Genomic DNA, 13,445 nt, shown 5'->3' with positions numbered 1-13,445 from the left:
CTCCTTCATATTTATAATTCAAGTTTTGCACAAAACATTATACTGTATATGAGTCGACCATCAGGGTTTTCGATAGGGGGGTACTCTGGCGCTTGGACTACGGATACTTTACTCTCGATGGGGTTATCACAGGTGGGCGGTCCCGGCTTCGTGCCCCGGGCGCTCACTCTGCGGCTGTGGAATGGGGTACAGGGATGATTTGGGGGATATACGTGACGCCACCTGTGGTGTCTGGTAAGCGGGATACACCAGCGCTGCTCGCGGCCGACCTCTGAGGCGATGGTGACGGCAGCTTAAGATCTCTCAGCTCCCCACAGGTGGAGATATTTTACCTCAGGGCGGCGGGTCGCTGACCAGGAGGGAAGCGACCGAGCGGTGATGGCTGCCTTCTTCTCTGACGTCGCAGGGTCCTGTCGAACGACGGAGAGACGACACACCGAGTCCACATCAGTTTAAACAAGTCCTTTTTAATGGCATCTGGTTTGTTTTGCACAGTACACAGCAGAAACAGCTCGGTTACCAGAAGGCCAATGGTCACAAGTTTCAGAGGAGATTTAATGACAGAGTCTCTCTCTGAGGTAACCTTTCCTTGTCTCTTTCTCGGTCTTTGCTCTGAAGGCTCTGTGACTCCCTCTTTAACCCACTCGTTAGTCTCGTCACTGGTTTTCCCCGGGGTCTGATGCTGCACGGTTTCTTTATCCCGCAACAGCGTTGTGAACTCGGCTTGGGGTTAGTAGTCAGACTCTTGATGGGTGCCGGGACTCCTTGGAGATAAACCTATTATACCGGTGTCGACCTGAACACTTCAGCCGGCTCTCGCCAGATCTAAAGTGTCCCCTTTCTGTCTGGGTTACCCCTTTTCCTGTGCCTTTCTTTTCTTTTTGGGGTACCCTCGCTCAGGACGTCGGGCCTATGTTATTTCTAGCCCTTCTTTCAGTCATCAATTTACTCTTGTCTCTTCTTGTCACTCCTTACTGACTGACTGTTAACTGACTGTCACTGAGTCGTCCTGTCAATCACGTCGCGTCTCACGCTCAGCCAGGCTCCACCCCCTTATGGACCTACTATATAAACAGTCCTAGGAATATGAAGGTAGGGGCTGCTGAGTCAATGTTATTCAATCTAATATAAGACTCTGCATTTCTTCTCTCTTTTACCTGTAACCAAAGAGCACTGCACCTTGCTGTTAAGGTGCTGTATTCCCCTGTAGTGCCTAACCACAGGGGCGCCACATATAAAAGATATATCGATAACCTTATATTTATCTGGGATAATAAAGATAACTTGGCAACTTCATTTTTAAAAACCCTTAATGAAAACAAGTGGGGACTTTCTTTCACCCCATTAGAAAGTAGAATGAGCATTGATTTTTTAGATCTGACACTATTTCATGCCAATAAAAGGATTTTCACACAAACCTTTTTATAAAAAGGTCGATTGCAATGGGTTTATATATTTTTCTAGTAACCACTATAATAAATTTCCTATGAACATCCCTAAAAACCAATATAAGAGGATTCTAAAGAATTGCACACGTGATAATAATAATAATAATAATAATAATCTTTATTTCTATAGCGCCAACATATTCCGCAGCGCTTTACAATTCAGGAGGATCATATACAAACAAGTAACAGTTATAGAAATACAATATTTAGAGGGAAAAAAAAATACAACCCTGCTCGTGAGAGCTTACAATCTACAATGAGATGGGGGAGAGGCAAGGTTCAAGTGCTTATTTACAATGACAATCCAACCATCTCACAGAAATGGGGCTGGATAATGGTTTCCTGGACCAGTGGGCCCGAGCCTTGAGATGCCTTTGGGTGCCATGGAGTTTGACGTGGGGTTATGTTGTGAGAGGTTGTAGAGGGACTATGTGAATCGAATCTGATTAGGGAGTGTGATAGGCCGCCCTAAAAAGATGCGTCTTTAGGGTGCGTCTGAAGCTGAGTAAGTTGTGATTTGTCCTAACTTCTTGGGGTAGAGCGTTCCAGAGGGTTGGTGCAGCTCGGAAGAAGTCTTGGATCCGGGAGTGGGAGGTTCGAATTAGTGTGGATGTTAGACGAAAGTCGCTTGCAGAGCGTAGAGAACGGGTGGACTGATAGACAGAGAGGAGGTTGGAGATGTAGGGGGGTGCTGCACTGTGGAGAGCTTTGTGGGTGAGAACAAGCAGTTTGAATTGGATCCTATGATATATGGGCAGCCAGTGCAATGACTGGCACAGAGCAGAGGCATCCGAGTAGCGGTTGGCCAGATAGGTGACCCTGGCTGCTGCATTAAGGATGGACTGTAGAGGAGAGAGTCTAGTTAGGGGGAGACCAATTAATAGAGAGTTACAGTAGTCCAAGCGAGAGTGGATCAGGGCCACGGTGAGGGTTTTTGTCGTTTCCATAGTGAGAAAGGGGCGGATTCTAGAGATGTTCTTGAGGTGCAAGCGGCAGGTGCGGGCAAGAGATTGTATGTGGGAGGTGAAGGAGAGATCAGTGTCAAGTATAACCCCCAGGCAGCGGGCTTGCGGCCTAGGACTTATCGTTGTGCCACACACAGAGAGGGAGATGTCAGGTTGAGGAAAGTTGGAAGATAGAGGGAAAAGAAGAAGTTCAGTTTTGGAAAGGTTAAGTTTCAGATAGAGAGCAGACATGATGTTACACACTGCAGTCAGGCAGTCACTTGTGTTCTGTAGTACAGCGGGGGTGAGCTCAGGGGAGGAGGTGTATAGCTGTGTGTCATCAGCATAAAGATGGTACTGAAAGCCAAATCTGCTGATGGTCTGACCAATTGGGGCAGTGTAGAGGGAGAAAAGAAGAGGGCCAAGGACTGAACCTTGAGGGACCCCAACAGTGAGAGATAGAGGAAAAGATGTGGAGCCAGCAAATGATACACTGAATGAGCGGCCAGAAAGATAGGATGAGAACCAGGAAAGCACAGTGTCCTTTAGGCCGATAGAATGGAGCATAGAGAGAAGGAGATGGTGGTCAACAGTGGTCGAAGGCGGCAGAGAGGTCAAGAAGAATAAGCAGAGAGTGGTCACCGTTACGTTTTGCTGTCAATAGGTCATTGGTCACTTTGACAAGGGCAGTTTCTGTTGAGTGTAAAGGGCGAAAGCCAGACTGTAAAGGATCTAGAAGAGAGTGAGTGGAAAGGTAGCGGGTGAGACGAGAGTAGACCAGGCGCTCCAAGAGTTTGGAGATGAAGGGGAGATTGGAGACTGGTCTGTAGTTGCTTGTGCAGGACGGATCGAGAGAAGGTTTTTTTAATAATGGAGTAATGATAGAGTGTTTGAGGGAACAGGGGAAGATACCCGAAGAGAGAGAGAGATTGAAGATTTTAGTTAGGTGAGTGGTGACAACTGGAGAGAGGGACTGGAGTAGAGGTGTGGGGAAGGGATCAGTAGGGCAAGTGGTAGGACGAGAGGAGGATAGGAGCCTGGAGACTTCCTCCTCTGTGACTGGGTCAAATGTGGAGAGTGAGCTGGATGGGATATGGGGAGGGATGGGATTCACAGGGCTTGGTGGCTGGGAGCTGATCTCTTGGCGGATGTTTTTAATTTTCTCTGTGAAATGCGAGGCCAGGTCATCAGCATGAAGGGCTGTGACAGGGGTCTGTACTTTGGGACTGAGGAGGGAGTGAAAGGTGTCAAAGAGCTTTTTTGGATTGTTGGCTAGTGAGGAGATAAGGGTGGTGAAGTAGGTCTGTTTGGTGAGGTGAAGGGAATAGTTATAGGTCCTTAACATGAACTTGTAGTGGATGAAGTTTTCTGGTGTGCGGGTTTTCCTCCATAGGCGTTCGGCGCTCCTGGAGCATCGCTGAAGAAGTAGAGTTTGGGATGTGAGCCAGGGCTGTTTTACTCTGTGTTTGGTCTTTCTGAGGGTGAGGGGCGCTAATTGGTCTAATTGGTGATGAGGGTTTCAAACTACAGGCAGAATTACTAAAGAAAAAATTCTTGGAGAAAAATATCCCACTGGGCTGGTTAAAAAAGCCTACATGGCTACAAGAAATCTAGAACAAATTAATCTAATACAACCAAATAATAATAAATCCTCTTCTTCAGGGATAACATCAAATTTTTCATCCAATTTCATTACGACTTTCAGTACGGAGAACTTGATGATAAAGAAGATCCTGAATAAACACTGGTATATCCTACAGGGAGATCCAGTTTTGAATAAGATTATACCGCAACATTCGGGGATTACATACCGAAGGGCACAAACTGTAAAAAACATTTTAGTCCCGAGTAGGTTGAGATCCTCTGGAAAAATTAAAAAATGTATCCTACAAACACAAATACAAACAGGCTCTTTTAGATGCCTTGTAAATAATTGCCTATGCTGTAGAACTATACAGCATAAGCGCTTCTATTTTTATCTATTCCATCACTGAGTGTTTCCTACAGATGGATCCAGGAGGAGAAATCCCCCAGAGAGATGTCCCCGTCCTCTGTATCCCCAGGACTGTCCAGAGGAGAAGCACAATGTCCCGGAGACTCATCAGGTAGATGGCGCTGAGCCCTGGACCGGATCTGTATAAGGGGCACATTTCTGCTCCTGCGGTCGTAGGTGTCATAGATATTGGTGGTTTCTTGTATTGTGCTGATTGTTGCATCTGATATATCAGGGGGAAGATCCCACTAATATTAAAGTGGAGGATGAAGAAGAAGCGTTGATGAGGGGGGATCAGCCGAGTGTGAGTGACGGGAAGGAGGAGAAACCAGGAGAGGTTATCACAGGTGTGTAATGATGACAGGCGGGTGATGATGGTCGGGCGGGAGTGTGGTATTGTGTTTGAGTCTCCGGTGCTTGCAGTAAAGCTTTATCCGCCGTCCACATCACAGCAGAAGCGTCCGGTGATGGCGCAGCTGCTCCTGTGCAGAGTCCGGCTGAGCACCGGGGAATATCGCAGCCTACACACCTCTGCTTAATGATTTAGGAAGCAGATGTGTAATTTTCCTGATTCTCCTCTTTTATTATCGCTTCCATCCGTTACTTCCATCTTTTCCTTACCCTCGTACATATAAATGTCTGAGCTGGTGTTGCCGGCTGTGACGCTCCCCGTCCTGTGGACCTCAGTGATGTGGCCGCTCTCTGCCCCGGCACTGACATGTCACATGTAGACTCGTCCTACCTGTCCCCTCTGTTTCCCCCCACACTGAGGCCGGCGTTCTGCTCCTTCTGCCTCCACAGCCCTATGGTAAGTCAGAAGCTATGGAGGTCTGGATTAGACGTGCGTCTGTCGTCCCTGTGCCGCTGTGGAGGACATGTGCGATGTTGGAAGAACCAGTGCACAGGTCTCAGGTGGAGGCAGCGGAGGGCACTTTTCTGTGCCAGGGTGAAGGGAGGCTTTACCATTAAATGCATTACGCGCTTGTATGTACAGACAAATGTGATACATCCAGTCCTGTATCCTCCTCGAATGCATTCCCCGAGAAGTGAGGCAGCTCGATCACCGCCATGTTAGGCCTATAGGTAGGACCCCCTTCCTGGGTCTGTTTCTCTGCCATCCAAGTCCCCATTGTCCCCAAACTTTAAGGGTGCCTAGAGAACATCTAAGCCACCGCCCAAGAGGTGTCTCAAAATTTTCGGTTGGTGGGCTCGAGAACCAGGCTCTCCTAACCTCCGGTACTGAAATCTCCTGTTTTGAAGGTCTAATCAAAAAGTCATGATATAGATTTTGTAGCTGAAGGGGTCCTCTACCCACCCTGCAAATTTGTGGTATTTCCCCCTTTTTTGGGTAATCCATAATTTTATATGACCAATCCATTACCTCTACAAAACACACACATTGTACAAAGACCAATAATACCACCATACACCTACCATATACATAATGTATACAGCAGGATCTCCCCGCGCAGTCCCCTGATCTTTGACTCTACCGATGTCCCTGCCCTTGACCATCAACTATTGATGGGGTGAGAAAATTCCGTCCCTTTAGCTGTTGCATAATTACTCATCCCCCCAATAATTAGGTTCCCCTGTGGCTTCAGACCTAAAGTTAGACCTGGACAGTGTATAATAATAAGCAGCAACAGCCATAAGTGTTTCTCCACTGACTCTCCCCAGAAGAGGTTATGACCTCACAGCGCCGGTCACCCCCCACATGAGTGTCTGCCCCTCAGGAGTTAGCGGCCGCCGTTCTTCTCAGGAGGATTTACAACGCGGAAATGACAGCAACTGTTTCCATGTGACAATGGAGAGACGGAGCTATTGTGCTTCCCTTACTGCTTTCCTGGTGGACGCGAGGTTCTCTATGGCACGCCTTCTTCTCTGATTGGCCGTGCTCCTGTGATGTGGGACCCGCCCCGGTGATCAGCACACGCCCCATAATAGTCCAGCTCCGCCTCTTTGTATCTTTCTGTTATTAGTCCGGCCTCAGAAGTGTCGCTGCTAAGTCCTGAGGGACAGACGCTCTTATGTGGCGAGTGGTGCTGGGCGGTGACTCCATCACTTTATGGCGGAGAGGAAATTGAGGAAAACTCTTATGGATATTTATCTTATAAACACTTTGCAGTGACTTTTGTTTTGTGGAACCTGACGATTATTATAGGATGTGTCACTGCAGCTGAAGAGACCAATCACTGATCGTCAGGGGTCGGCTGCTTGTGATCCCACAACCTCTGCAGCAGAAGCCGCTGCACAATGTGGAGCATTCGGCCATGTGCACACCTTCTTCAGTATTTGCTTGCAGAAATTTCTGCACCATTTCCTCATCTCTTGGCAGGAAACCTGCAGCGGCAAAACCGTGCATTTCTGATGTGTTTTTATTTGAGCTTTTCTAGCGTTCTGGGGTGAAATACTGGAAAATCGCAGAAAGAATTGACGCTGCAGATTATTTTCTGCCCCAAATCTGCCAGGACATAACGTGTGCACAAGACATCAGGATTCTCACTGACTTTGCATCAGGATTTTCAAAAATGTGAGATTAATGCAGCGTGTGCACAGGGCCTATGATGTGGATCTGGTGCAAATGTTAATTGAAAGGGTGACATCTACACATCCAAATTCTCCATATTTTGCAGTGGATTCTGCTTCAGATTTTTTTTGTGCAGTAGAAATTTGCTGTGTGATCAAGTCCTTGTTCACACATAGCATTTTTCCTTTTTTTTTTTTTTGTAAAGAGAATCTGTCAGGTGATTTTCTAGTGCAGTATTAATGGTAGACTTAGGCTACTTTCACACATCCGGTTTGAGCACTGCGGCTCAATCCGGCTGTGAAAACTATGCAACGGATGCGGCGAAAACACCGCATCCTGTGCATAAGTTTTTACATGCGGCCCGTCCGTTTTTTTCCGGTTGCGGCATGCTACTGAGCATGCGCAGTGGAAAAACCGCATGCGGCGACCGGATGCGTTTTTTTCTGCATCGCGCCGCATCCGGCCTCCATAGGTATGCATTGAAAAATGCGCCGCAGCGGCCGGATGCGGCGCGATGCGGTTTTTTTTGCCGGAGCAAAAAACGTTGCAGGGAACGTTCGATCCGGCCGCGGCATCGGCTAAATCTGCCGCATGCGGCAAAAACCGGACCGAACACAAGCCCCTGCGGCACAATACGGCACTAATGTAAGTCTATGCAAAAAAAACCGCAACCGGCGTAAAAAAAAAAGGTTGCGGTTTTTCTGCAGAACGCCGTATTGTTCCGCAGAGCAAAAAAACGGATGTGTGAAAGTAGCCTTACATGGGGCGGAGGGGGGCAGCGTATATTCACTCTATTTCCATACACTTCACTAGTAATTACAGCACGCTGAGTTCTCTGGACTCACAACAAGATAACAGGAGAAGGCAGAGCAATGATAGTTACTGATCCTGAAAGGGCGGCTGAAGCCCTTTACCAGGATACCATTAGTATTGGACTAGAAAATCACCTGACAGATTCCATATAAAAGCTGCTTTTTACAGGACCAGTACAAGCTTTGAGATTTCAGAAATCTCATGCACACACTTCGTTTTTTTTTCTTGATTGAATTGAAAAACTTAGTGTTCTTGAAGCATTTTTTCAGCCATAGAAAGTAACTAGCTGTAGCATGCGGCGGTGCCCGGGAGAGTACCTGTCTCTGTTTCACTCCTAGTCTCTCTGTCTCCATCTCTGTCTGACTCTGTCTGTGTCTGTCTGTCTCTAGCTTTGTCCGCCTGTTTCTTTCCCTGTCTGTCTCTTTCCCGGTCTGTCTCTCTTTCCCTGTCTGTCTCTTTCCGGGTCTGTCTCTCTCTTTCCCTGTCTATCTCTTTGTCTGTACCTGTCTCTCTTTGTCTGTGCCTGTCTCTCTGTCGTGTCTCTCTCTCTCTCTATCTCTATCTCTTTGTCTATCGGTTTCTTTCCCTGTCTGTCTCTTTGTCTGTGTCTATCTCTTTCCCTGTCTTTCCCTGTCGGTCTCTTTCCCTGTGTCTGTCTTTCTGTCTCTTTCCCTGGCTACAATGTGAGATGCCAACATTCCATTCAAGGGCGTGGCTGCGCAATCTTCTGAAGTCCTGGCTGCACTGTGGCTCCCAGCTCCATTGACTTTAATTGAGGCCATTTTTTGGCTAATAACTGTAAAGCATGGGGTTACAATTTCCCCTCAAAACGTAGTCTGTGACATTCCCTGAGTCAAATGGAGTGTATGTGCAAAATTTTGTGATTATACACACAGCGGTGCAAATTCCTTTAGCAGACATACACACACATACATACATACATACATACACACATACATACATACATACATACATACACTCAGCTTTATATATTAGATGAGTAAGTGGGGACAAAAAAGAATCAGCAAATACGTTGTCATTAATGATGGGCGGACTCTCAGACACACGGGATCAGCGGGGCTAACTGGGTTTAAAAAAACCAAACAAAACCCCGGTTCGGGCCCATAATTTATCCTACATATCTGGCTGGAGACCGGTCCCCATCTAAATCTATGGTGACCAGATTCCGGCGTCTTAAAATGGTGGTAGAAGGGATTTGGTGATTGGAGCAGACACATTATGCTTACCGAGTTTCCGCACTACTACTGGGGCCACTCATTATCCTTCATACATATTCACTGTTTCCTCCTTTTTTTTTTTTTTTTTTTTTTTCCATTTCTCCCTTTTTTTTTCTCCTCCCTGGTTTTCCCCTTCTCCTAGTTTTTCCCTCTTCTCCCTTTTTTTTCACGGGGAGAGAGAGACCGGGCATGGAGGGACAAGTCGCTTCATGTATACTTCCATTCATCAATGTCCCCATGTGGCAGTGAACCCGCTTCTAATCTATAATGATGACTTTCAATTTGTTTCACAGTTGTCGCTTCTTTTCCAGGTAATGAAGCCAGCTTACACATACATACACACACACTCTACAGTTCAAAAGTTTAGGGTCACTTAGATATTTCCTTAGTTTTGAAAGAAAAGCACATTTTAATACTCTATACATTGTTAATGTGTAAATGAGTATTCTAGTTGCAAATGTTTTGTTTTTTAATGCAATAACTACATAGGTGTATAGAGGCCCTTTTCCAACAACCACCACTCCAGTGTTGTAATGGTAGAGTGTGTTTGCTAACTGTGTTAGAAGGCTAATGGATGTTTAGAAATCTCTAGAAAACCCTTGTGCAAGTATGTTAGCACGGCTGAAAACAGTTTTGCTGATTAGAGAAGCTATAAAACGGACCTTCCTTTGTCCTAGTTGAGAATCTGGAGCATTACATTTGTTGGTTTCATCAAACTATCAAAATGGCCAGAAAAAAAGAGAACTTTCATGTGAAACTCGACAGTCTATTCTTGTTCTTAGAAATGAAGGATATTCCATGCGAGATATTGCCAAGAAACTGAAGATTTCCTACAGCGGTGTGTACTACTTCCTTCAGAGGAGAGCACAAACAGGCTCTAACCAGAGTAGAAAGAGAAGTGGAAGGTCCCGCTGCACAACTCAACACCTCACAGGTCCTCAACTGGCAGCTTCATTAAATAGCACCCGCAAAACGCCAGTGTCAACGTTTGCAGTGAAGAGGCGACTCTGGGATGCCGGCCTTCAGGGCAGCGTGGCAAAGAAAAAGCCATATCTGAGACTGGCTAATAAAAGGAAAAGATTAATATGGGCAAAAGAACACAGACATTGGACAGAGGAAGATTGGAAAAAGTGTTATGGACAGACAAATCGAAGTTTGAGGTGTTTGGATGAACTATTTAGGGAAGAAGCCGGCAGCTGGTATCTATCTGTAATGGAGGGGGCAGCCCAGTCATTAGATCTCAACCCTATAGAGCTGTTGTGGGAGCAGCGTGACCGTATGGTACCAAAAAGTGCCCATCAAGCCAATCCAACATGTGGAAGGGGGAAGCATGGGGCGAAATATCTCCAGATTACCTCCGCAAATTACCAGCTAGAATGCCAGAGGTCTGCAAAGCTGGAATTGCTGCAAAGGAGCATTCTGTGCCGAAAGCAAAGTGTGAAGAGAAAATTATTATTTCAAGTAAAATCATAATTTCTGACCTCGTCACTGTCTGGACGAGATTCTCTATTTCTATTCATTATGCAGCTAATCTGATGAATAAAAGTAGGATTCTTCATGGAAAAGACAAAATTGTCTGAGTGACCCCAAACCTTTCAACTGTAGTGTATATGATTGCTAAATACACTTATTTAGAGCTTTAGTCCCCCTTAACACGTCCATGCAAAAAGTGAACGTTTTTCACACTCTGTGCTGTAGGTGCATATGTGTCCGCGTGTGTTCCTGGTGCTGTCTGTGTGATATCCGGATAGCACACGGACTGCATGAGCTTCTGTACTTGCCTCTCCCCGGCGCTGCTGTTACGTCTCCGTTTTGAGGTCAGTGCAGTGAATTTTCATGAGCTTAATGAGCGGTACCCGGAAGCAACAGCAGCGCCGGAGAGAGCAGCGCCAGAGAGATTTATGTATAAAAATTGTATATTTCTCTAGTCCCTTCCACGACAGCATGGGAGGTTGTCTCTCCACGCCCTAATTGGGACAGGAAGTTCAAGAGGTTTAAAAGGACCCTCCCACCTCCCACAGCCAGTGTCTTTCCTGTCCCCATGGGGCATGGAGAGGTTTTGTTTTTCTCCTATGCTGTGGTGGCCGGCGAACTACAGTATATTTTTTTTTTTTTTTTTTTGTTTCTTCTTCCCCTGTACCTTAAGCCGGACAGCATCGGTCGGGCCTCACCGCTCCTCCCTTGCTGTTCCCTCACGCTGTGGGGGACCGCTGCTCCAGTCTTCCGGATCCTCCTGAGGGGTGATGCAGGCTGTTGAGCTCCCCGGCCGGCGTCCTCCCTGAGCCGCCGGCCGCTTCCCGCATGCACGCTGCCGGAGCGATCCGGAAGTGCTCCCGGGGGCGGGACTTCCGGTCTTGCGGACTTCCGGTCGAGCGCTTCCGGTTTTGCGGAGGCAGCGTGGAGGCACGCCGACGGTGACACGGCCTGCCCAGGACCGGATGCGGGAGGCGGGGAACATGCACCGTCACTGGGGGGGCAGGCCCTTTGGCATAAGGGCTGCCACGAAGACATCAGATCATGGTAAGCAACCGTGCTCCCTGTCATGTCTTCCGCTGCAGCAGCCTCTGCAGAACCCAGTGTGCCCCCTGCTACTGTGAGTATGGAGGGGAATGGTCCCTCGGACATAGGTCTCATCAGCTGATTTATGGCTATATGGTCTGTGTTTTCTAGGAGGACAAGGCCACCAAGAAAACTGACAGAAATGAAAAGTCAGAGAAGCCTGAGAAGTCAGAGAAAGCTGACAAGTCCGATAAGCCTGATAGACCTGACAGAGTGGAAAAAATTAAAAAATGTCCTATTTGTATAAAAAAGCTCCCTGCAGTATGGGATAAAAAGCTTTGCCAGCAATGTACGGACCAGATTATTAGGGCCGAACAACCATCTCTGATAGATGAGTTGCGGTCCATGATGAAACAGGAGATTAGGGCCTCTCTGGCCTCCCTTCCTGTTCCTGGCCCTGCTCCTAACCCTGCTCCTGACCCTGCTCCTGGCCCTGCTCCTGGCCCTGCTCCTGGACCCTCTCCTCCAAAAAAGAGGAGACTCCAGTCGACCCCGTCTGATCAGGAGGACGCTGATTCCACCTCTGAGGGTCCTGATGAAGGATTTCCATCTGGGGGGGTCTGACCAGTCCTTGCTATTTCACTCAGAAGAGTTGGGGGATCTTATTGGGGCAGTTCGGAGCACTATGGGTTTAGAGGAAGTGCAGTCTCTTCCTTCTATCCAGGACTAAATGTTTGCTGGCCTGAAGTCAGTCAAACAGTTGGGATTCCCAGTTCATGCCAATGTTTTGGATATTGTCTCTCAGGAATGGGAATTTCCTGAGAGGCGGGTACGGAGTGACCTTAGACGCCGGTTTCCTCTGGAACCTTCGGGACTACATTGGGAGGTCCCAAGAGTAGACGTTCAGGTGGCTAGGGTAGCTAAGCAAACGGCTCTTCCCTTTGAGGATACTTCCCAACTGAAGGATCAGATGGATAGGAAGGTAGAGGGCCTGATGAAGCGGTCCTGGGAGGCATCGTCTTCCTCTATTCAAGCCAACATTGCCTCCACCTGCGTATCCAGGTCCCTAATTAGGTGGTTAGACCAGTTGGAGGCTCATATTTCCCAAGGGACCCCTAGGGAGGAATTACTGGAATCCCTTCCCTTGCTTAGGAAGGCTACCTGTTTTCTGGCGGATACCTCGGTGGAATCTGTCCGCCTGGCAGCCAGGACCTCGGTGCTTTCTAACTCTGCCCGACGTGCCCTCTGGCTTAAGGCCTGGAGCGGAGACTCCACCTCCAAAATGAGGCTTTGTTCACTGCCGTTTAAAGGGGATTTAGTGTTTGGGCCTGCCCTGGATGATATCCTGGACAAGGCGACCGATCGTAAGGCCTTGCCCGATCCTAGACCTAACAGGAAGCGGTCTGAGTCCCGCCAACCTGCAGGTGGGGGTTGCCTGGACTCAGAAACCCCTGGTTACACTGACCACAGATGCCAGCCTACGAGGATGGGGGGCAATGGTGGCAAATTCCCCATTTCAAGGGGTCTGGAGTCCTTACGTCAGCTCCCAATCATCCAACTACCGGGAGCTCAGGGCAGTCAGGGAAGACCTCCTTGCGGCTCAGGACCTCGTCCGGGACTCTCACGTCCTGGTATATTCAGACAATGTCACAACAGTGGCACATCTCCGCCATCAGGGCAGTACACGCTCAGGCGCCCTGAAGTCGGTATCCTCCCGAATCTTTCAATGGGCAGAACATTCTCTGCTCTCCCTTTCTGCGGTCCATCTGAAGGGCTCCCTCAATCTTCAGGCGGATTTCCTGAGTCGTCGGGATGTTCATCCAGGGGAATGGAGCCTGGATCAGGCGGTGTTCTGCTCTCTAGTGGCAAGGTGGGGTGCACCAGAGGTAGACCTCTTTGCCTCGGCAGGGAATCGCAAGGTCGCAACATATTTCTCCCTGAACCCAAGGGACGACGCGTTAGGGGTAGACGCTTTCTGCC

At 48.0% G+C, this 13,445-nt stretch overlaps 1 protein-coding gene across 1 annotated transcript in view; it reads left to right on the top strand.

The window, feature by feature from the left end:
- LOC142272601 (uncharacterized) overlaps positions 1-13,445 on the top strand; it is a 71,412-nt gene that overhangs the window by 33,890 nt on the left and 24,077 nt on the right. The window contains exons 5-6 of the mRNA XM_075332508.1: positions 4,400-4,497; positions 4,621-4,732. Of these exons, the coding sequence (XP_075188623.1) occupies positions 4,400-4,497; positions 4,621-4,732 (210 nt within the window). The remainder of the gene's footprint in view (positions 1-4,399; positions 4,498-4,620; positions 4,733-13,445) is intronic.

This window comes from Anomaloglossus baeobatrachus, unplaced genomic scaffold (genome assembly GCF_048569485.1).
Source record: "Anomaloglossus baeobatrachus isolate aAnoBae1 unplaced genomic scaffold, aAnoBae1.hap1 Scaffold_352, whole genome shotgun sequence".
In the NCBI taxonomy this organism is placed as follows: domain Eukaryota; kingdom Metazoa; phylum Chordata; class Amphibia; order Anura; family Aromobatidae; genus Anomaloglossus; species Anomaloglossus baeobatrachus.
The sequence above is the reverse complement of the archived record's forward strand: the minus strand, read 5'-3'. Positions and strand labels throughout refer to the sequence as shown.